Source organism: Oncorhynchus keta, chromosome 12, assembly GCF_023373465.1.
Source record: "Oncorhynchus keta strain PuntledgeMale-10-30-2019 chromosome 12, Oket_V2, whole genome shotgun sequence".
Taxonomy (NCBI): domain Eukaryota; kingdom Metazoa; phylum Chordata; class Actinopteri; order Salmoniformes; family Salmonidae; genus Oncorhynchus; species Oncorhynchus keta.
This window is the reverse complement of record NC_068432.1, coordinates 404,350-426,386: the sequence shown is the minus strand read 5'-3', so window position 1 is coordinate 426,386 and position 22,037 is coordinate 404,350. Positions and strand designations below refer to the sequence as shown.

At 42.0% G+C, this 22,037-nt stretch overlaps 1 protein-coding gene across 4 annotated transcripts; it reads left to right on the top strand.

The window, feature by feature from the left end:
* Window positions 1-1,851: 1,851 nt before the first annotated feature.
* On the top strand, window positions 1,852-21,720 carry LOC118370385 (protein FAM53C-like). 4 transcript variants are annotated; one of them, XM_035755358.2, is made up of 6 exons: window positions 1,852-1,963; window positions 2,536-2,666; window positions 3,906-4,146; window positions 6,548-6,605; window positions 11,282-12,123; window positions 20,500-21,720. In XM_035755358.2, the coding sequence occupies exons 3-6, from the start codon at window positions 4,075-4,077 to the stop codon at window positions 20,764-20,766; spliced, it is 1,239 nt and encodes a 412-aa protein (XP_035611251.1). In that variant the 5' UTR covers window positions 1,852-1,963; window positions 2,536-2,666; window positions 3,906-4,074; the 3' UTR covers window positions 20,767-21,720. The 4 variants fall into 4 exon arrangements, with proteins under 4 accessions (XP_035611251.1, XP_052313539.1, XP_035611252.1 ...); XM_052457579.1 differs by lacking the exon at window positions 1,852-1,963 and adding an exon at window positions 2,138-2,156; XM_035755359.2 differs by lacking the exon at window positions 1,852-1,963 and adding an exon at window positions 2,262-2,361.
* The last annotated feature ends 317 nt before the right edge of the window (window positions 21,721-22,037 follow it).

Genomic DNA, 22,037 nt, shown 5'->3' with positions numbered 1-22,037 from the left:
TCAAATTTGAGCTCAGGTGCATCCTATTTCCATTGATCATCATTGAGATATTTCTACATATTTCTACAACTTGAATGGAGTCGACCTGTGGTAAATTTAATTGATTGGACATGATTTGGAAAAGCACACACCTGTCTATTGACCGTGCATGTCAGAGCAAAAACCAAGCCATGAGGTAGAAGGAATTGTCTGTAGAGCTCCGAGATAGGAATGTGTCGAGGCACAGACCTTCCTGTGCAGGTCAAGGCACAGGAAGGGTACTAACAAAATACTGCTGCATTAACGGCCCCCAAGAACAGTGGCCTTCATCATTCTTAAATAGAAGCTTTGAACTTTTCCTAGTGCTGACTGCCATGCCAAACTAATCAATCGGGGGAGAAGGGCCTTGGTCAGGGAGGTGACCAAGAATCCAATGGTCACTCTGACAGAGATCCAGAGTGCCTCTGTGGCGATGGTGGAGTGCTGCAGGAAGGTTCTCCCAATCAGGCCTTTATTTTAGTGGTCAGATGGAAGCCACTCCACAGCATAAGGCACATGATGGCCCGCTTGGAGTTTTCCAAAAGGCACCTAAAGACTCTCAGACCATGAGAAACAAGGTTCTCTGGTCTGATGAAACCAAGATTAAACTATTTGGCCTGAATGCCAAATTTCACGTCTGGAGGAAACCTGGCACCATCCCTATGGTGGTTGCAGCATCATGCTGTGGGGATGTTTTTTAGCAGCAGGGACTGGGAGACTAGTCAGGATCGAGTCAAAGACGAATGGCGCAAAGTACAGAGATCCTTGACTATATCCTGCTCAGGACCTCAGACTGGGGCGAAGTTCACATTCCAACAGGACAACAACTCTAAGCATACAGTCAATACAACGCAGGAATGGCTTCAGGACAAGTCTCTGAATGTCTTGAGTGGCTCAGCCAGAGCCCTGACTTGAACCCGATCGATCATTTCTTGAGAGACCTGAAAATAGCTGTGCAGTGAAGCTCCTCATCCAACCTGACAGAGATTGAGAGGATCTGCAGAGAAGAATGGAAGAAACTCACCAAATACAGATGTGCCAAGCTTGTAGCATCATACCCAAGAATACTCTAGGATGTAGTCACTGTGAAGGTGCTTCAACAAAATACTGAGTAAAGGGTCTGAATACTTATGTCAAGTTATATTTTGCTCAGATTTCTCCTGGAAACTGATCATGATCAACAAGGGCCCATGCAGGGAGACTGGCTACCGTGGAAACCATCCTGATCATGGCTGTCAGTCACAGCGGTATCGACTTGCAGGGGTTCACTGGGTGCTGACTGAAAGATATTTCTGTCAAATATTGACCACACACACTTGTCAGTTTTGGGACACTTTTTACACATCGTTTTGTATCAAACACATGTTTAAGCAGTATCTGCTTCACTAATGTTTTACCTAGATGTTTATTTGGACCCAGTATTATTCTTAACTTGTTTAAACTTTACTTTCTTGTCCCAATTACATTTATTTGTGTTAGGTTTTCTTCATGGCCCAGACCTCTAACACTCTTCTCACCCTCCCAATTCTGTTTTAGTAGTAAAGATGTCATATTTGGTTTTGTTGCTTTTGACCCACTAGCCACTTCACCATGTTCACCAGTCTGCGACTCAGCTGACTCTCAGGCTCTACTGTCTAATGATGTCTCATATATCCTACCTACCTCACTGTTTTTCTAAAAACAGAATGTTGATCACTTTGGTTGGTTTCTTACTTTTTTTTCTCAATTGTCATTTGTTACAACCGGAGTACTGATGCAAAGCGAAATTAATAAAGATTTGCTTTTTCCACACACAATTCTCGGGAGATGTTGAAGTTGGCTTTCCTGGTTTAATGGGTCTCCGGGATTGGGGGGATAGCGCTGAGGTCACAACGTTTTGCGCTTTCATTCGGCCCGTCCAACATGCAACGCTAACTGCAGTATTCAAAGCATCCACAAGATAACGGTATACGCTATTTCTTGTACTTGCCTCACCAATAAATCGTACGGTGGGATGATATATAAGTAATATGAAAAGTGACATATTCCAGTGTTAAGGCGTGAAATGGTCCCAGGGCCTATCAATGTGTCAAGTAAACAACTGATCCGAATATGAGTAGCGAACTACAAGTACCACACTTTATAGCCATCTAATAAACGTACGTTAGTTCAGTCAAAGTTGTGCCATTTTCAACAATGAATGAAATCTTGCGATTTGACATCTTTAAAAAAAAAGACGTTTTTGTCCGCTCTTTTAAAATGCTAAACTGTTGCACGTCAGCTACTTCAATCTGTTGTTCGAATTATCATCGAATGCGCCCACTGCTTGGGCGCCCCCTATTTATACATTCAAATCGCTCACAGGTTTGAACGTATTTAATTTATTTTAAATGGACGACTGAATTGTATGCTGTGCTATTTTTTGTCTAATACGGATATGTCGTGTATATTTCAACGGCACCTTGATTATGACGTTAATTTTATGTTCCAGATATTGTAATCAACAACGGTTCTGGTACATGTTATGCTTTTTAATAGGTCAATAATATCGGAGACACAGATACTAACGTGGTTGCCAGTCGCGTTCTGCACAGGCTCCAAATTGGTTTATCCTTCAACAAGCAGCATTTAACCCCTGCAAGGCCTGATGTACGGTGGTGTTGGTCGAGGTAAGAACGACATTTGAATCAAGTAGCCGTTACAAAGAAAAGTTATTGATTAGCAGTTTTATTTATCTGAAACGTCTCACTGCTTTATAAAATGCATGGCCGTGTTTTTGTAAGCACGCGTCCTAGACATGGCACAGCGGTCCAAGGCTCTAGCGATAAATGCATGCAGAATAGCTAGCGAGCCTCGACAGCTAGTGATCTAATCGGGTAGGGGGTAATAATTCATTTGTTTATTACAGATTAACAAGCGGTGTTTTGTGTGGATGTGTCTGCATAATCGGTTAAATGGATGTACGCTAAGCTAGCTAGCTTGCTAACCATACAAATTACGATTTGCGTTAGCTAACCGAGCTAGTTAGCATCATATTGTCAGTGCGGCTTGCTGTTGCTAACGTTAGTCATCTTGACTGAGCTAGATAAGCGAAGGCTTCATATTCTGTGAAGGGGTTTAGAACGATCTTCAAACATATGATATACTAATTGTGAATGAATAGCTCGCTACCACACATTGCTCATTTGAAAGGTTTGTAATGGACAGCAAGGATACCATCATTTGATATAAACTAGTTATGTAGCCATCATTCTGGCTTTCCAAATGTTCTTATCAAAATGGTAGCTACCAAACGTTAGCTAGCCAAGAAGCTTTTTCTCAATCTTGTTATTGAGTGAAGAAGAGCATGCCAGTTCTTGATAGATCATGACATGCTTGGTACTTTGCCAGATTGGACCTCAGTATGCACCCTTTTCAAATTCACGTATCCATCATTAAGGTTACTGGTTGAGGTGTTCGTTTTTGGTTACATTTTCTGGTTGTCGGACATGTGCCTCGTGATCTTGAGTAGGTATTCAATAAACCCCCGAGTGGCATCAGGAAGGCCATCACATCCCAGGCACCTGTCACCATTACTTCTGCACTCAGAGATGGTGTGTCTGAACACCTGTGAGCACGTTTGGTCAGTGGTTGAGCATCTAAAGACGTGTTAAAGTTATGTCAGGTCTGGAAAAGACCCCATTTCGACATCTAGGCTTAATTTGTCTACTCCATAAGATACAGAGAAAGTGATGGGTTACCAAAAGTCAATATGGCAAACTGTATAGAACATGAAAATGTGATTACAAATGTCCTAAAACATTAACAGCTTCCCCATTTGAGCGGTATCACCTGTATTTGAAAACCCCTGCACTGTCATTTACTTTTGGTAACACTGGTCCGTCCTGCTATCGGACTTTACCCTTCAGGTGAGCTGACTACAGTGATGACCATGTCCCAGTGAGACTGGGCAGGGCAACCTGGCCCAGAGGAGGAGTGGAGGTGCCAGAGAAGCTCTGCCAGTCACAATTAGATTGAAGAACAGATAGAGGGACACGCCCCTTCCCCTCAACACTGCCCACCACCTCGCAACCATGCATGGTTTCACTGATCGAGCATCTGCAGAAACATAGTCTGGACAGCAACGCTCACCAAAGGGCCCTAAACGTGGTAAGTTTTTCAAATTGAACCTTTATTTAACTAAGCAAGTCTGAAACATAAATAAGAGCACCAGCGTTTCCGGAGTCCCGTGTGATCACTCTCTCCGCAGCCGATGTGAGTAAGACCTTTTAAACAGATTAACATTCACAAGGCCGCAGGGCCAGACGGAATACCAGGACGTGTACTGAGAGCATGCGCCGTCCACCTGTCTTCACTGACATTTTCAACCTCTCTCTGTCCGAGTCTGTAATACCAACATGTTTTAAGCAGACCACTGTAGTCCCTGTGCCCAAGAACACTAAGGTAACCTGCCTAAATGACTACCGACCCGTAGCACTACGTCTGTAGCCATGAAGTGCTTTGAAAGGCTGGTCATATCAACTAGAGGTCGACCGATTATGATTTTTCAACACCGATACCGATTATTGGAGGACCCAAAAAAATCCGATACCGATTAATCGTACGAGTTTAATTTGATTTATTTATTTGTAATAATGACAATTACAACAATACTGAATGAACACTTATTTTAACTTAATACATCAAAATCAATTTAGCCTCAAATAAATAATGAACCATGTTCAATTTGGTTTAAATAATGCAAATACAAAGTGTTGGAGAAGAAAGTAAAAGTGAAATAAGATAAGTTTAATGCTAGCTAGCAACTTACCTTGGCTTACTGCATTCGCGTAAGTCTCCTCGTGGAGTGCAATGTAATCAGGTGGTTAGAGCGTTGGACTAGTTCGTTTGTAAGTTTGCAAGATTGAATCCCTGAGCTGACAAGGTAAAAATCTCTCGTTCTGCCCCTGAACAAGGCAGTTATTGAAAATAAGAATGCTTTCTTTTTTCTTCTTTTTTGGGGAATTTTTACCCCCCTTTTTTTCTCCCCAATTTCATGTTATCCAATTGTTTGTAGCTACTATCTTGTCTCATCGCTACAACTCCCGTACAACTCCCGTACGGGCTCGGGAGAGACGAAGGTTGAAAGTCATGCGTCCTCCGATACACAACCCAACCAAGCCGCACTGCTTCTTAACACAAAAGTTTGCCAATGACACAACAGTGGTAGGCCTGATCACAGACAACGATGAGACAGCCTATAGGGACGAGGTCAGAGACCTGGCCGTGTGGTGCCAGGACAACAACCTATCCCTCAACGTGATCAAGACAAAGGCGATGATTGTGGACTACATGACAAAGAGGACTGAGCACGCCCCCATTCTCATCGACGGAGCTGGTTGAGAGCTTCAAGTTCATTGGTGTCCACATCACCAACAAACTAACATGGTCCAAGCACACCAAGACAGTTGTGAAGAGGGCACGACAAAACCTATTCCCCCTCAGGAGACTGAAAAGGTTTGGCATGGGTCCTCAGATCCTCAAAAGGTTCTATAGCTGCACCATCGAGAGCATCCTGACTGGTTGCGTCATTGCCTGGTATGGCAACTGCTCGGCCTCCAACCGCAAGGCACTACAGAAGGTACTGCGCACGGCCCAATACATCACTGGCGCCAAGCTTCTTGCCATCCACGACCTCTATGCCAGGCGGTGTCAGAGGAAGGCCTTAAAAATTGCCAGACTCCAGCCACCCTCGTCATAGACTGTTCTCTCTACTACCGCAAGGCAAGCGGTACCGGTACGCCAAGTCTAGGTCCAAGAAGCTTCTAAACATCTCTTACCCCCAAGCCATAAGACACCTGAAGATCTAATCAAATGGCTACCCAGACTATTTGCATTCCTCCCCTTTACACAGCTGCTACTCTCTGTTATCATCTATGCAGTCACTTTAATAGCTCTACCTACATGCACATATTACCTCGACTAACCGGTGCCCCCGCACATTGACTCTGTACCAGTACCCCCCTGTAATATAGTTTCACATTGTTATTTTACTGCTGCTCTTTAATTACTTGTTTTTTTTAAATTTCTTATGTTTTCTTGTTTATTTGTATGTATTTTTAAACTGCATTGTTGGTTAGAGGCTCCTAAGTAAGCATTTCACTGTAAGGTCTACACTTGTTGTATTCGGCGCATATGACTAATAAAATGTGTTTTGAAGTCGAGAATAAATTCTTATTTTACAATAATGGCCAAATCCGCCCCTATCCTGCACGACGCTAGGCAAATTTTGTGGCGCCCTATGGGACTCCCGATCACAGCCGGTTGTGATTACAGCCCTGGATTGAAACCAGGGTCTGTAGTGATGCCTCTAGCACTGAGATGCAGTGCCTTAGACCGATGCACCACTCGGGGGCCCCCTTATGTGTCAGCCTATGACTGCTTGCATGTCCTTGTCTTGATTGTAACAGTGCTCAGCTTCATGACCATTTATTTCTCTTGCTGTTAATTGAGCCGTTCTGATTTTTTTCCCCTGTGCTTTTGCTCCTCGATAAACATGTCTGTCTTCCAGTTTCTGCTGGACCCCAACAACCTAGGAATTTGCTGGCCTACAGATGGATTGATGCCTGGTGAGTATGTACAAGTGAAACCACGTAGCCTGTTATTCAGCAATGTCTTGCATTAGGCATTGTAACGTTGGCTTTGCACTGTTGATAAGAGCACAGATAAATGGAGGTGAATTCCAAATGACAGAAAGGAAATGTTTGTATAGGTTGTTAAACAGGAAAACACATTACGTGATTTATTCCACGCATGTATCTTCTCAGGCTGATCATGCAAAGGAAGTCTTCTTAAAGGTAGACTCAGCAATACAGTGCGTTCGGAAACTATTCCAACCCCTTGACTTTTTCCCCATTTTGTTATGTTACAGCCTTATTCTTAAATTGTTCTTTTACCCTCAATCAGATACATACAATACCCCATAATGACAAAGCAAAAACTGTTTTACATTTTTTTCCCCCAAATGCATTTAAACTGAAATCACATTTTCTTAAGTATTCAGACACTTTACTCTGTACTTTGTTGAAGAACCTTTGGCAGCGATTACATCCTCGAGTCTTCTTGGTTATGACGCTACAAGCTTGGCACACCTATATTTGGGGAGTTTCTCCCATTCTTCTCTGCAGCTTTGTCAGGGTGGATCGGGAGTTTCGCTGCACAGCTATTTTCAGATCTCTCCAGAGATGGTGGATTGTGTTCAAGTCTGGGCTCTGGCTGGGCCACTCAAGGACATTCAGAAACTTGTCCCGAAGACACTCCTGCATTGTCTTGTTGTGTGCTTAGCATCGTTGTCCTGTTGGAAGGTGAACCTTCGCCGCAGTCTGAGGTCCTGAGTGCTCTGGAGCATTTTTTTCATCAAGGATCTCTCTGTACTTTGCTCCGTTCATCTTTGCGTAGATCCTGAGTTGTACCTAACGCTGAAAAACATCCCCACAGCTGGTGCCAGGTTTCCTCCAGATGTGACGCACCACACGGCCAGGTCTCTGACCTCGTCCTTCCAGATGTGACGCTTGGCATTCAGGCCAAAGAGTTCCATCTTGGTTTCATCAGATCAGAGAATCTTGTTTATCATGGGCTGAGAGTCCTTTTGATGCCTTTTGGCAAACTCCATGTGGGCTGTCGTGCTTTTTACTGAGGAGTGGCTTCTGTCTGGCCTCCCTAACATAAAGGCCTGATTGGTGGAGTGCTGTAGAGATGGCTGTCCTTCTAGAAGGTTCTCCCATCTCCACAGAGGAGCTCTGTCAGTGACCATTGGGTTCTTGGTCACCTTCCTGACCAAGGCCCTTCTTCGATTGCTCAGTTAGGCCGGTCGACCAGCTCTAGGAAGAGTCTTGGTGGTTACGGACTTTTTTCATTTAATAATGCTGGAGGCCACTGTGTTCTTAGGAACCTTCAATGCTGCAGAAATGTTTTTGTACCCTTCCTCAGATCTGTGCCTTGACACAATCCTGTCTCGGAGCTGTACAGACAATTCCTTCGACCTCGTGGCTTGGTTTTTGCTTTGACGTGCTTAGACCTTATATAGACTGGTGTGTGCCTTTCCAAATCCTGTCCAATCAATGTAATTTACCACAGGTTGAACAACTGAGATATAAACTGAACAAGTTCCACAGACATGTGACTAATAGAAATGGAATAATGTGGGGGTCAAAAGTAACAGTCAGTATCTGGTGTGGCCACCAGCTGCATTAAGTACTGCAGTGCATCTCCTCCTCATGGACTGCACCAGATTTGCCAGTTCTTGCTGTGAGATGTTACCCCACTCTTCCACCAAGGCACCTGTAATTTCCCGGACATTTCTGGGGGGAATGGCCCTAGCTCTCACCTTCCGATCCAACAGGTCCCAGACGTGCTCAATGGGTTTGAGATCCTGGCTCTTCGCTGGCCATGGCAGAACACTGACATTCCTGTCTTGCAGGAAATCACGCACAGAACGAGCAGTATGGCTGGTGACGTTGTCATGCTGGAGGGTCATGTCAGGATGAGCCTGCAGGAAGGGTACCACATGAGGGAGAAGGATGTCTTGCCTGTAACACACAGCGTTGAGATTGCCTGCAATGACAACAAGCTCAGTCCGATGATGCTGTGACACACCGCCCCAGACCATGACGGACTCTCCACCTCCAAATCGATCCCGCTCCAGAGTACAGGCCTCGGTGTAATGCTCATTCCTTCGACTATAAACATGAATCCGACCGTCACCCCCCTGGGGAGACAAAACCGCGACTCGTCACTTGAAGAGCACTTTTTGCCAGTCCTGTCTGGTCCAGCGACGGTGGGTTTGTGCCCATAGGCAATGTTGCTGGTGATGTCTAGCTAGGACCTACCTTACAACAGGCCTACAAGCCCTCAGTCCAGCCTCTCTCAGCCGATTGCGGACAGTCTAAGCACTGATGGAGGGATTTTGCGTTCCTGGTGTAACTCGGGCAGTTGTTGCCATCCTGTACCTGTCCCGCAGTTGTGATGTTCGGATGTACCGATCTTGTGCAGGTGTTGTTACACGTGGTCTGCCACTGCGAGGACGATCAGCTGTCCACCCTTTCTCCCTGTAGCGGCATCTCACATTACGGACATTGCAATATATTGCCCTGGCCACATCTGCAGTCCTCATGCCTCCTTGCAGCATGCCTAAGGCGCATTCACTCAGATGAGCAGGGACCGTGGGCATCTTTCTTCTGGTGTAATTCAGAGTCAGTAAAAAGGCCTCTTCAGTGACCTAAGTTTTCATAACTGTGACCTTAATTGCCTACATCTGTAAGCTGTTAGTGTTTTAACGACCGTTCTACAGGTGCATGTTCATTAATTATGGTTCAAGCATGGGAAACAGTGTTTTAAACCCTTTACAATGAAGATCTGTGAAGTTATTTGGATTTTTACAAATTGTATTTGAAAGACAGGGTCCTGAAAAAGGGATGTTTTATTTTTTTTGCTGAATTAGAGTAAGCTTAGGGCTGGGCGGTAATACCCTTCTTTTTTTGTTGTTGCTATAAACAGGTATTGATGCACGGACTGGTTTGGGTTTTTACTTTACCTTCTGTACCGGTATTTGAATGTTTGGTTTCTTAAATGTGATACGCAATGTGTAGCGTCCATTTTTATAGTTTATTCTGCTACTTGAGTCATCTCTTTCTATGCCGCTTTCCACACAGACCTAGGCACACTCCCTGTCACTCAAGGAGCGCATTTGATGTTTTTCAATCAGGAGAAACTTGCCTTCAGTCTGCATGGTCAATGCAGCATATGCAACACAATTTATAACATCGATGCAGTTGTCACTTTGCTTCTTAATATAAATCTACTAGCATTCTATAATTACACTATTAGCTTGTTTCTTACATCTGCAAACAGCTAGTTTGTCTTTTCTTAGCATTTTGTTCCTAAATCTTGTTAGCTGCTAATGCTAATCGCTAGCTAGCTAATAAATGTACTGAGTAAGAGCAAGCATAATTAGCTATGCAGCCTGATAATACCAGTGATTGCGTAGACGTAATCGACATGTTTGTGCAACAGTGTCTTCTAAATTAAAGAGGTAAACGCAAAGCAAGAATGTTATCTACATGAAGCAGCTAAGAGAAAACATTCAATGTAGCCAAAGATTATTGGGTCCCCTAGGAAACACCTATCAACACATTAGTTTTTACCCTGTTACAATAACTCCTCCCTGGCATTTTCATTCGTTGTCATGTCAAACAACACTGTATTAAAAGTGCCCACTATTATATTCTAACTATATACTTAGAATATAAATTCTATTCCCATGATTCCAACAGTTAACCCAAGTGATTTGCTCTAAATCGCAAGTCAAATTGCAACATTTTGTTAAAATAAGGCCCAGATTACTTGCCCATATCGTGCAGCCCTACGTGGCAGTGTGGAAATGATCTCAAATGGAAAATTACGACTTTTGGTGTTGAATTGTTTTATACTGTTCAATCAGAATGAAGAAAGACCCATTGAAATCACTGAGAATGTGTGTGTTGCCACCCTAGGGTCACGCACTACTCAAAGCAAATGTAGAACTTCTATTATTAAAAAACATAAAATGCTGTTGTACTGTAATAAAAATAAATTTAAAAAATGATATAATATTTTGGCCATATCGCCCAGTCCTAAGTAAGCTATGTCAAGAATCCAGTATATAAATACATATGGGGTGTTTTTTTTGGTGTATTTTTTTCCACCTTTTATTTAACCAGGTAGGCCAGTTGAGAACAAGTTTTAATTTATAGTCACGTCGTAGAAATATTAGAATGAGCAACAACGTTTATGTTGAGAATACATTATTTAAATACACAGTTGAAATCCCCATGGTAAAATGGATAGAATTGCAGGAAGTTAGCTTCAGGACCGCTGTCATTGTCAAGAGCAAGCTGCAACAACATTGTATCAGGAATGAATTGCTTTTCGATTTTCTCACATATTATTTATTTAAATAAATACATCTCAAAAGTGGTTTCTATTAATGTTAGAAGGGGGATATAGATTTATCACAAATAGAACGATAAGTCTGACATTAATATGCACCATAGTTATGTTTGTATACTTGTTACTAGTACTACTTTGATTGTAGTAGTTATCAAATGTCCCATTAGGAATTGCCCAAATTAGCAGACTCTTTTCAAACTTCACATTTCTCTAGTGTTGTAAAATGTATTTGATAAGTGGTCGGTTTGGTTGACGTCGACATTTTTGGTTAATCATTCCAGCTCTAATTTATGGTATCATCTTTCCTTCTCCCTAATAGAGAGTGGTTATTGGCAGCTCTGCCCTCCCTCCAAGCCTGGCCTGCAGGGTGTGCTGAGCTCCAGCTTCCCCCCCTGCCCTGTCCCTCTGGTTCCCCCCGAAACTCACCTGGCAGAGGGGGAAGCCCTGCACCGGCCCCTGGTCCCAAGCACCTCAGTGACAGACCTGTCTTTTCCAGGTGCACCCCCTCCCCCCCCGCCACCCCCCAAACGCCACTGTCGTTCACTGTCCGTGCCAGAGGACCTTTCACGCTGCCGTTACACCTGGCGGCCCAGCGCTTCGAGGGTCTGGACACCTGTGAATCGTCAATGCCACAGTGGAGGGGTAGCCGGGGGGCCTTGTCCGCTTCGTGCTCCTAGCTCATCTCTAAATTCTTCACTACACTCTTCTTCAAGCCCCACATTCTTTAGCATTGCTCTCTCTCCTGACTCCCCACTGCCTTGGAATTTCCCATGGGACCCCAGTGACACTGCTGGAGGAGGCGCCTGCTGCTGTTTCTTCCACTCCCCATCATCATGCTCCTCTCCGTCCCCGCTCCACCCTCCCCTTCCTCCACAGCGACGCTTCTCTCTGTCACCTGTCCTTATCAGAGAGGCTGCCGCCAAGTTCCTGCCCCCGCCTCCAGTTCCACCCCACTGTGCAGCACCCCCTCCGGCTGTGCCTGCTTTGCCCTCCTCTGCCTGCAGCACCCCGTCCTCTCTTCGCCGGGCCATCCCCCCTCAGCTCCCTCGCTGCCACTCACAACCCTGTGACCTGCTCCTTCTCAAACCAGGACTGAAGCGACGCCGTGACCCAGACAGACCATTTGCCCGGCCAGTACTGGATTTCACCAAGATGACTCAGGTAAACAAAAAATCTTTAAGGGTCAGAAATCCATTAAAGCCAAGATAGAAATGTTAGCCGTATGTAGGTTGGTGGTGGAACATGCCATCTGCTAGCCAGAGGAAAGTTGTTAAAGTGATATTTCACCCAAATTACAAAATGGAATTTTGTTTCCTTACCCTGTAAGCAGTCTATGGACAAGGTATGACAGCAATGCATGGTATTTGTGTCACACAGCCTAGAACGTTAGCATTCGGAAACAAAACCAAAGCATGGATTCCTGTCATACATTGTCCGTAGACTGCATACCGGTTAAGGAAACCAATATAGAATTTGGTTGAACTATCCCTTTAAAGGTAGACTCGGAAAGATAACGTTGCCACGAGCACCACCGCAGATATTGAGATAAGCAAGATGCATGACTTTGCGCTCATACAGTCACACAGTATCTGCGCATGGACATGGGTAGCCAGGGCACCAAAACAGCAGAGAAGTTGAGCCTTGCACTAAAACCCCCTCAGTTGTTGTGGAAATTGACCCACTATGCTGTTTACTTTGTGCACCTACATCATATTGCTGAGTTGACCTTTAACCTTCATTAAATTAGACCCTTAATCTTAAATGTTTGTTCTGCTGGTCGAATATCCACTTCCCTACTGTTGCAGAAATTGACCTACTGCTGTTTACTTTCTGCATCTACTAGAGGTGTGCCAACATTAACGTTCTCCTAGTTGTATCCGTAAATTGGCAGTTGATAGTTGGATTGGATGATACTTGTGATCGGAAAAAACAAAAGTGTTTTAATATGCTAAGTATATGTTGGCAAAATACCTTCCTGCACGTTCTCACTGCAAAAATGTGTATGTCCTCAATTTGCAGCAGGCAGCCAAGTTTGCTGTCACTCAGTCAGAATGCGCATCAGTGTTTAACTTCTTGTTAATCCAACCACAGTGTCCGATTTCAAAAAGGCTTTACGGCGAAAGCAAACCATGCTATTATCTGGGGACAGCACCCCAGCAAACATACACGTGAAAATCATAATTCAACCCGCCAGGCTCAACACAAAAGTCAGAAATAACATATAATGCATGCCTTACCTTTGAAGATCTTCTGTTGGCACTCCAATATGTTCATTTTTAACATCACAAATGGTCCTTTTGTTCAATTAATTCTGTCGTTATATATGTCCAAAATGTCAATTTATTTGGCGTGTATGATTTAGAAAATACACTGGTTCCAACTCGCTCAACATGACTACAAAATATCTCATAAGATACCTGTAATCTTTGTCCAAACATTTCAAACAACTTTCCTAATACAACTTTAGGTATTTTTTAACGTAAATAATCAACACAATTTAAGACGGGATAAACTGCGTTTAATACCGGAGGAAAACAAAGTGGTGCGTGCTTTTCAGGTCACGCGCCTCTATCAAACAGTACACTTCACTCGACCCGTGTTCTGGACAGCCCTACTCCTTCATTACACAAAGGAAAAACATCAACCGATTTCTAAAGACTGTTGACATCCAGTGGAGGCAAAAGGAACGGCAAGGAACTGCCTTAGAATTCTAGATTCCCAATGAAAACCCATTGAAAACAATTCTGGTTGGTTTGTCCTAACGGTTTCGCCTGCCAAATAAGTTATGTTATACTCCTGATATCATTCAAACCGTTTTAGAAACTTCAGTGTTTTTTTTCTATCCAGATCTACCAATTATATGAATATCCTAGCTTCTGGGCCTGAGAAACAGGCAGTTTACATTGGGAACGCTTTTCATCCGGACATAAATACTGCCCCCTATCCCAAAGAAGTTAAAGGTTACACACACACCACATTGACCAAAAGGTTATTTTGTTGGCATTTACTTATGTCCCCATTACCAGTAAAATCTAATCAAAACCTATTTCTTTCACTTACTTGCTGTGCTGTTTCGTTGTTCATTTGTTCAGTCGTTTCATTCTCAACCAGGATTGCTATGGAACGCTGTTTGGGTCTTTGCGTGTCAAAAAACATACACATCAAATAACACTATGACAGGTCAAATAACACGACATAATCTGTTTCAGTTGCTATAGTTAGCTAGCTAACTATATAGCTAGGTGTCATCTAAAATAACCCTAATTTATAAGACAGTTCTTATTTGATTAATGGTTGTCAGACCATTCTATGTGAAGCTAGCCACAATAAGGATTAGCCACATTAGTGGACTTTGCGGTTAGCCTTAAATAAAAGTATGGCATAATTCTACTATATTCATTTGCATCACTATCAATGACAAACTTTGATTTTTGAAGGCAAACCGCAAATTCCACTCTTGTGCCTAATCCTTATTGTGGCTAGCTTTACAACACATAACCCAGTCCGGTCGAGCCTCACTAGCCAGATGAAGCTAGCTGGTTGCTCATAACTTTAGCTTTGGGCAACAGGGTTAAGTAGCTGGCTAACTATTTATTTTTATGAAATTATGTTCAATTTCAATAGGTGAACTAGTGGCAACCTAGCTAATACCTACTCACAACGATTCCTAAATCATTGCTAAGAATAATGAAAATGCCTGCAGTTTCTACTGGTCATTGTTTTCAGGCTGGTTGCATTGGTGGTAGCTAACAAATGATGCTTTATTACCAACGCGCTATTGTAAACGCATCATTCGTGGCCAGTGTTTGCAGACTTTTTTGTACAGCTTTTGACAGTGCTTTTGACAGAGCTACTGTATATTTTTGACAAACAAAGATCCAAACGGTGTTCCATAGTATGTATGTGGTGACGCTAATAGCATGTATTTGGTGACGCTATTACTCTGTAACTCCGGTAGGGCAACATCTAAAAATAGTGCATTTGGTAGTGTGTACCGGTGCTCGACCAGTTGGTGAAAGTTAGCATCACCCACAACAGAGACCACCGGTGGATTGTCAAGGGCAATGAATTCCATTATCTTGGCTTTAATGGATTTCGCCTTTGCGTTGTCTCACTGAAATGTTCCTACTCTTTCAAATGGCTGCTCGATCCACACAGCAGACATTATGTGGGCTAGGTTAGGAATGCTGTGTTGCACATGTAGCGCAAAATTTTACGTGGTATTATTACTTCATCTACCTACGTTTATATAGGTATGCAATGTAGCTTTGACATCGGTTTTTAACATCAGCATTAAACTAGACATTGGGCCGATACCGATGTTGTCATTTTTAGCTAATATCGGTCGATTCCGATATGTTCACCGATATATCGTGCATCCCAAATTTTTCTTCCCATACCCTTGCCTCGCTTGTTAGATATTATACACATTGATAGCTTGATAGCAAACGTCTTCACCATGCAATTTATCATAGTAGCAGGCAGCAGCAATCTAAATTATCAGACCAAAGGAATGATCAGGTGAAATTATGAAGCGAGTGGACAGCTACAACTTCACTATCCAATCAGAGCATACGGCCCACCCTTCTCTTTGCAAACTAGCCAGTTGAGTTATTTAGATCACGTTAAACCTTGACTGACTGACATGATAAAGATGCGTGCTGGCACCCGACAATGTCATTTTTTCTGATCATGGATAATTACAAAAAATACTCTGCTCAAAATCGTATCTAGAAAATGTCCCATATCCGTTACGATTCAGGCATTTCGCTACACTCGCAATAACATCTGCTAACCATGTGTATGTGACCAGTAAAATTTGATTTGATACTCTTTTTGTCCAACTGCTCGCCACACCCCAAGCATCGACGTCATATCGCTGAGTCTGCCTTTTATAACATCCAATAGACATGCAGAGGCAACTTTCACCCATAACTCCATTCTTAGAATACAGACCATACCTGTGTATTATTGTCCTCCTGTTACCAATCGTCCCAGGCCACAGATGTCTCTTCTTCTGTTCCCATGCCCCAGGCGCAAACACTGAGTGTGGGTAATTGGCAGGGTGCCAATGGCTCTCCCTGTAGGCAATGCCAGGCAAATGTTATACTGTACACCAAGACTCACTCTTGACTGGATTTGCATGTCATTTGCATGCAGCTGCAAGAAAGTCTGGCGTCCCTTTTCAGTGCACTCACCCAGTCACTCCTTCACATGAAAAAAAAACATGGTACACTACATTTTAAAAGTTGCAGGTTAATTTTGCCAGACTCATTTACATGTGGTATATGTACAACCGTTGTGTTCTGTTTAGGTTTAGAATACTCTTTCAACAGCCACAGTCATTGGAAGAGCATACGAGACTAGGCTTACACCTACAGTATTCGGTAGTCCAGCCCGCTATATTCAAGTTGACAATACTATCCCAGTTAATTTTCAGGGAGATGTGGCATCATATTACCCTTGTTTCTAATTGTTTGTCACATTTTTTAAAAAGAAAATCCTGAACTAGCTAAACTACTGCGTCCATGTTGTAAGAATCACAAAGATTTTACATGATTCTACATTTTTCCACTTCCTAAACAGTTATATCAACTTGATTTCATTTGATTTAGGGTCGTTCCATAAGAGTTCAATTACTTTCTGATAGCACCCCTTTAGATTTGAATGAAACCTTCCATCCAAGTTTGCTGATGGTAGAAGTGGTGAAAGTTACTTTTTGGACCAGAATGCCAAAACATTTAGGAGATAGAAGTGCTCAAAGTTGACCTGTTTTGCATACCCCTCCCTACCATGAGATGTCATCCATGTTTTCATTACTGAAAAATATTTACATTTTAATTTTTTATTTTATTTATTTCACCTTTTATTTATCCAAGTAGGCAAGTTGAGAACAAGTTCTCATTTACAATTGTGACCTGGCCAAGATAAAGCAAAGCAGTTTGACAAATACACAGAGTTACACATGGAGTAAAACAAACATACAGTCAATAATACAGTAGAAAAACAAGTCTATATACGATGTGAGCAAATGCGGTGAGATAAGGGAGGTAAAGGCAAAAAAAGGACATGGTGGCAAAGTAAATACAATATAGCAAGTAAAACACTGGAATTGTAGATTTGCAGTGGATGAATGTGCAAAGTAGAAATAAAAATAATAGGGTGCAAAGGAGCTAAATAAATAAATACAGTAGGGGAAGAGGTAGTTGTTTGGGGTAAATTATAGATGGGCTATGTACAGGTGCAGTGATCTGTGAGCTGCTCTGACAGCTGGTGCTTAAAGCTAGTGAGGTAAGTTTTTCCAGGTTCAGAGATTTTTGTAGTTCGTTCCAGTCATTGGCAGCAGAGAACTGGAAGGAGAGGTGGCCAAAGGAAGAATTGGTTTTGGGGGTGACCAGAGAGATATACCTGCTGGAGCGCGTGCTACAGGTGGGTGCTGCTATGGCGACCAGCGAGCTGAGATAAGGGGGGACTTTACCTAGCAGGGTCTTGTAGATGACCTGGAGCCAGTTGGTTTGGCGACGAGTATGAAGCGAGGGCCAGCCAACGAGAGCGTACAGGTCGCAGTGGTGGGTAGTATATGGGGCTTTGGTGACAAAACAGATGGCACTGTGATATACTGCATCCAATTTATTGAGTAGGGTATTGGAGGCTATTTTGTAAATGACATCGCTGAAGTCGAGGATCGGTAGGATGTTCAATTTTACAAGGGTATTTTTATTTATTATTATTATTTTTTTAACCTTTATTTTACTAGGCAAGTCAGTTAAGAACAAATTCTTATTTACAATGACAGTCTAGGAACAGTAGGTTAACTGCCTGTTCCGGGGCAGAACAACAGCTCGGGGGTTTGAACTTGCAACCTTCCGGTTACTAGTCCAACGCTCTAACCACTTTAGCTGGTACACTATTGACATTTAATTTTTACGTTTCAATTACCTTGCAAACATGTATGTGGGACAATTTGAGGAAGCACTCCTTTACAAAACATACACACCCTACTTTCTAAAGGCATCCTATGGAAGAAATGCATAGATGTCTTTGTGCTATGGGGAGGAAGTATGCAGGAACTAAATGATTTACAAACTACTAAACGAGAGCTCTGAATACCTCAAATTCACCATACAGACTGATGAGAGAAAGTATACTACCGGTATTTATGGATCATCAAAGAGAGTGATGCATTACACACAGACTTACACACAAAGTCCACAGGCCGCAATACCCTGCTATGTGCATATAGTTATGCAGGGTCCCCTCATGAATGGTCTACCATATAGCCAGTTATGTAGGGTTAAATTAATTTGTAGCCACCAGACAGATTTGACAGCAATGCTATAAAAAAAAGAAAAATTCAATGAGAGGCTACAACGACAAAACTCTTAACACTGCAATGATGAAAATATCTCAAACCAAGAGAGGAATTGCTTAACTCAACCAAAGAAGAATAACAGCGCAACAGTGTTTTGCACCAAGTGTTCGGAGAAAATGAAAGCAATCCTGAAAAAGCACTGGCATATTCTGCAATCAAAACAAAAATATCGCACACCTGTTCAAGGAATCCCCACTCTGTGGTCTATAAGTGTGGTCGCAATATTGGAGATGGCTTGCTGAGATCTGACCTGTATCCTGAGCCCACCAGACACTATAGACACCCATTCCAAATGGGAACTACAAATGTGGCTAATGCGCACAGTGCAATGGCACTATAAAAACATCCAGGTTGAAAAATCCCTGTTAGGGGTATCATCTCATGCAAGACCAAGGGAGTATCTATCTCATCACCTGTTCATGTGGGAAAGCCTACGTAGGACAAATGAAAGGTCAATTTAAACAACACTTCGCTGAACACCACAGCTCAATCAGGTGTAAGAACATTGACCCCTAGTGGTCTGAACATTGACTTTGATCTCAGGCCCTTGGGAACAATTCTCTCTTATGAACAAGTCTTATAAATTGATATATTCTTTCTACAGCTTATCAGCGTACACCTACTATGTTCCCGCTGTTGATGATGCTTATTATGAATTATAGTTTAACTAAAAGATGACATGTAACAAAAAATGTAAGGAAATAGGAAACAATTAAATATACTGAATTGGTGAAATGTAATAAAACAATATATGTTGATGCTCATATTATGTACAATATTTAACTGTTTTCATATGATAACAATAGGCTAATATATTCAATATGTTATAAACTATTTTTTTTATTTTATTAAAGTTTAACTTAATAATTATGACACAATTGTCATTGGTTGCACTGTTTTTCTACATAACCTGGTTCAAGCATTTATCACATTACCCTGAAGGCACAGCGATGCCGAAATGTTGGTGATTTACCCAATAAATTACTGGGAGTTTATATATAGTGTGCAACTCTCTTTATGTTTATAGCTTATAGTTTATTTGCCGTTTTAGTCAGCACTTCTACATAAAATCATTTTCTCTGGGTGTGCGCCAGCTCATGTTTTTTATTCAAAGTTTCAATTACTACCAGAAAGATGGCCACCAGTCCACCCACTTTTGAATGTCAACATGAATTCAAATCTATATTCTATTATATTTCTATGATTTCAATAGGTTTCCTATGGAAGATTGTTTTAAATGAAATTGTCAATGGATATTCCCACTCAAGTCAACGTTATCTGATGTGTGGACCTTCAACCATCTTTGTGGTACCGTTTGAAAGTTGTAATTACAATTTTATTCATGTTTTATTTTATTTATCAGCCAAAACATTAGCTACAGATTGTAACACCAGATATTGTGTTTGAACCCCCCCAAATGGGTATCCATTATACTGTTTGGTGTATAATGGACCAACCTTGGCAATACTGTCTTCATCCTCCATTTGTGGAAACATGAGTTTCATAAAATGTCCTTGTCTAGTTGCAGGGTGTCCGTAGAAAATTGAATTTAGCAGACTATTAAAATATATTTTTTGCTCCATGAAGAAATCCAACAATGTGTATGCCGCCATCTTGTATATTTCAAGTTTTTTTCTCATTGAGTGAGATGGGTTTTTAGGTAATTTATGTAAAGAAATGATCAAATAGTTTGACGAGACCAGCTCCAGAACCAAGTGGAGAACATGTCTGTCAACGATTCTTAGACACCATCATCATTCCTATCCTTAAGTTTGTATGCTTTCAAATGATAACAAATTCAAACATTTATCTTTCAGTCATGAAGACATGGATGTGTCATGGTAGGGTGAGGTATGCAAAATGGGTCAACTTTTGGCACCTCTATCTCCTGAATGTTTTGGTGTTCAGGTCCAAAAAGTCACTTTCTGACCACTTCTACCATGGGCAAACATGTATGGAAGGTTTCATTCTAATCAGAAAGGGGTGCAGTCAGAATGTCAGAAGTCAGAAATCATATGGAACAACACTTAACCTATTTCTGTATCATGAATAGAGAACATGTGGTTTGAATGTAGACTGCTCTTGTCTTTTCTAGAGAGGGATGATACATGTGTAAACAAGGCCTTGTTCGCTCTCAAATGTTTCTCCTATTTGTGTCTTTTCAGACTCGCAGTACAGACCCCTTGAGTGGTATGGCGCGTGGGAGGCTGGCTTGTGGAGGGGACGTTTGCATGGGCTTTGAACCTTTTTTGGGGGACTTCAGAGGGTCGTGTTCACCAGAGGGGCTGGGAAGGACAAGCATTGGTCCTCTAAGCGAGAGTGACGAGGAGGGGGAAGAGGGGGAGGAAGATCCTGATCGAGAAGAGTGTCAGCCAAGTATCTTTGAGAGGGATTGTACAGAATTAGATTTGAGCCTAATTGAAGAAAATTAAAATGTTGTTAATTGGAGACTGTTTTCCCCTTTACCGCCAGCATTCAACACTCCACTCCCAGCCCTGCTGTACTTCATCGGCAGGGCTCTCAGGAACATGACTTCTCTCTCATGGGAAGAGCTGGGGTATATATAATCTCATTGACAATGGTCATGATTTGACTACTACCAATAATAACAATTAATTCAGGTAGCCATGGATGCTGTCCTTCCATCAGAGTACATTCCAGAACCAGTTGCTGAAACATTGTGAATAATCTGAATGCTGGAGATGCCAGCTATTCCCATAGTGTCTGTTGGATGTCTTCATATAATGCACCCTCAGACTGATGGAATTTTGGAAGACTAACAAGCTTCTGGTCACTTGCTTTCTTTTACATTACTTTTCTTTTAATTGTATTTTTGTTGGTGCAGTAGTAAGAATAGACTTGAATGATGGTGGTGAATTGAATATCTGTGTTTTGTTCAGTTTGATGCAAAAGAGCAGTATGTCATTGCAGTTTTCTTTCTGCAGTCCTGTTATTTTCTGTTAAACAATCCATATGATTCAGCATAAGCCTTAAGACACCTTTTTTTCTGTAAACAAAAAAATACAACTATGAAAAGGTAATGAATTGTGTAGCTGTTGCTATTAGTCCTTTCATTGTTTCTTTTATATCTATGACTCATCTTCTGAAAATAGAGATGTATTGATAATGAATGCACTGTTTGACAAGTTAACCTAAAAATGGAAGCAACCACTGTATTCTGAGGGCACATTGTAATATTGTATTATACAGCGATCATTTGTTGAAAACAAGTTGTGTAAAGATGGTGGCTGGGAGACCTGGGGCAGGCCATGGCTGTCTTTTAGACATGTTTTTTTTTAATTGTATGTGTTTAAAAAAAAAAGATGGCAATTTCAAACTCAGTTTGTGAATAAATAAAGTTTATTGGAAATTATTTTACAAGGAAAGGCAAGTGTCCAGTGAGCTTTTTTGAAATAATGTGTGTGTAGTGCATACATGCTTGATCTCAAGCATGCATGTCAGGTATCTGTCCACATCCACCAAGAATGGGTAGCCCCCAACCATCACTGACCACAATTAGTGGCAGTGAGTGATGGCACATCATGCCATGACATGATATCAATATCCTCAAGTAGCACAGTAAGAGTCCACTCTTATCCTGTCTGTGACTGCCCTCCACTATATTCACTGGAACTGTAGCAATTGCATTGGGCAATACATTGAAAAGGGAAGTAGCAGCCTGCCTGTGCTTGAGAATACATTA

Bases quoted from the DNA above. Each gene is read 5' to 3' on its own strand.
- LOC118370385 (XM_035755358.2), top strand. From the start codon at position 4,075: ATGGTTTCACTGATCGAGCATCTGCAGAAACATAGTCTGGACAGCAAC. The intron at 4,147-6,547 runs GTAAGTTTTTCA...TCTGTCTTCCAG, and splicing joins ACCAAAGGGCCCTAAACGTG to TTTCTGCTGGACCCCAACAA. The intron at 12,124-20,499 runs GTAAACAAAAAA...GTGTCTTTTCAG, and splicing joins ATTTCACCAAGATGACTCAG to ACTCGCAGTACAGACCCCTT.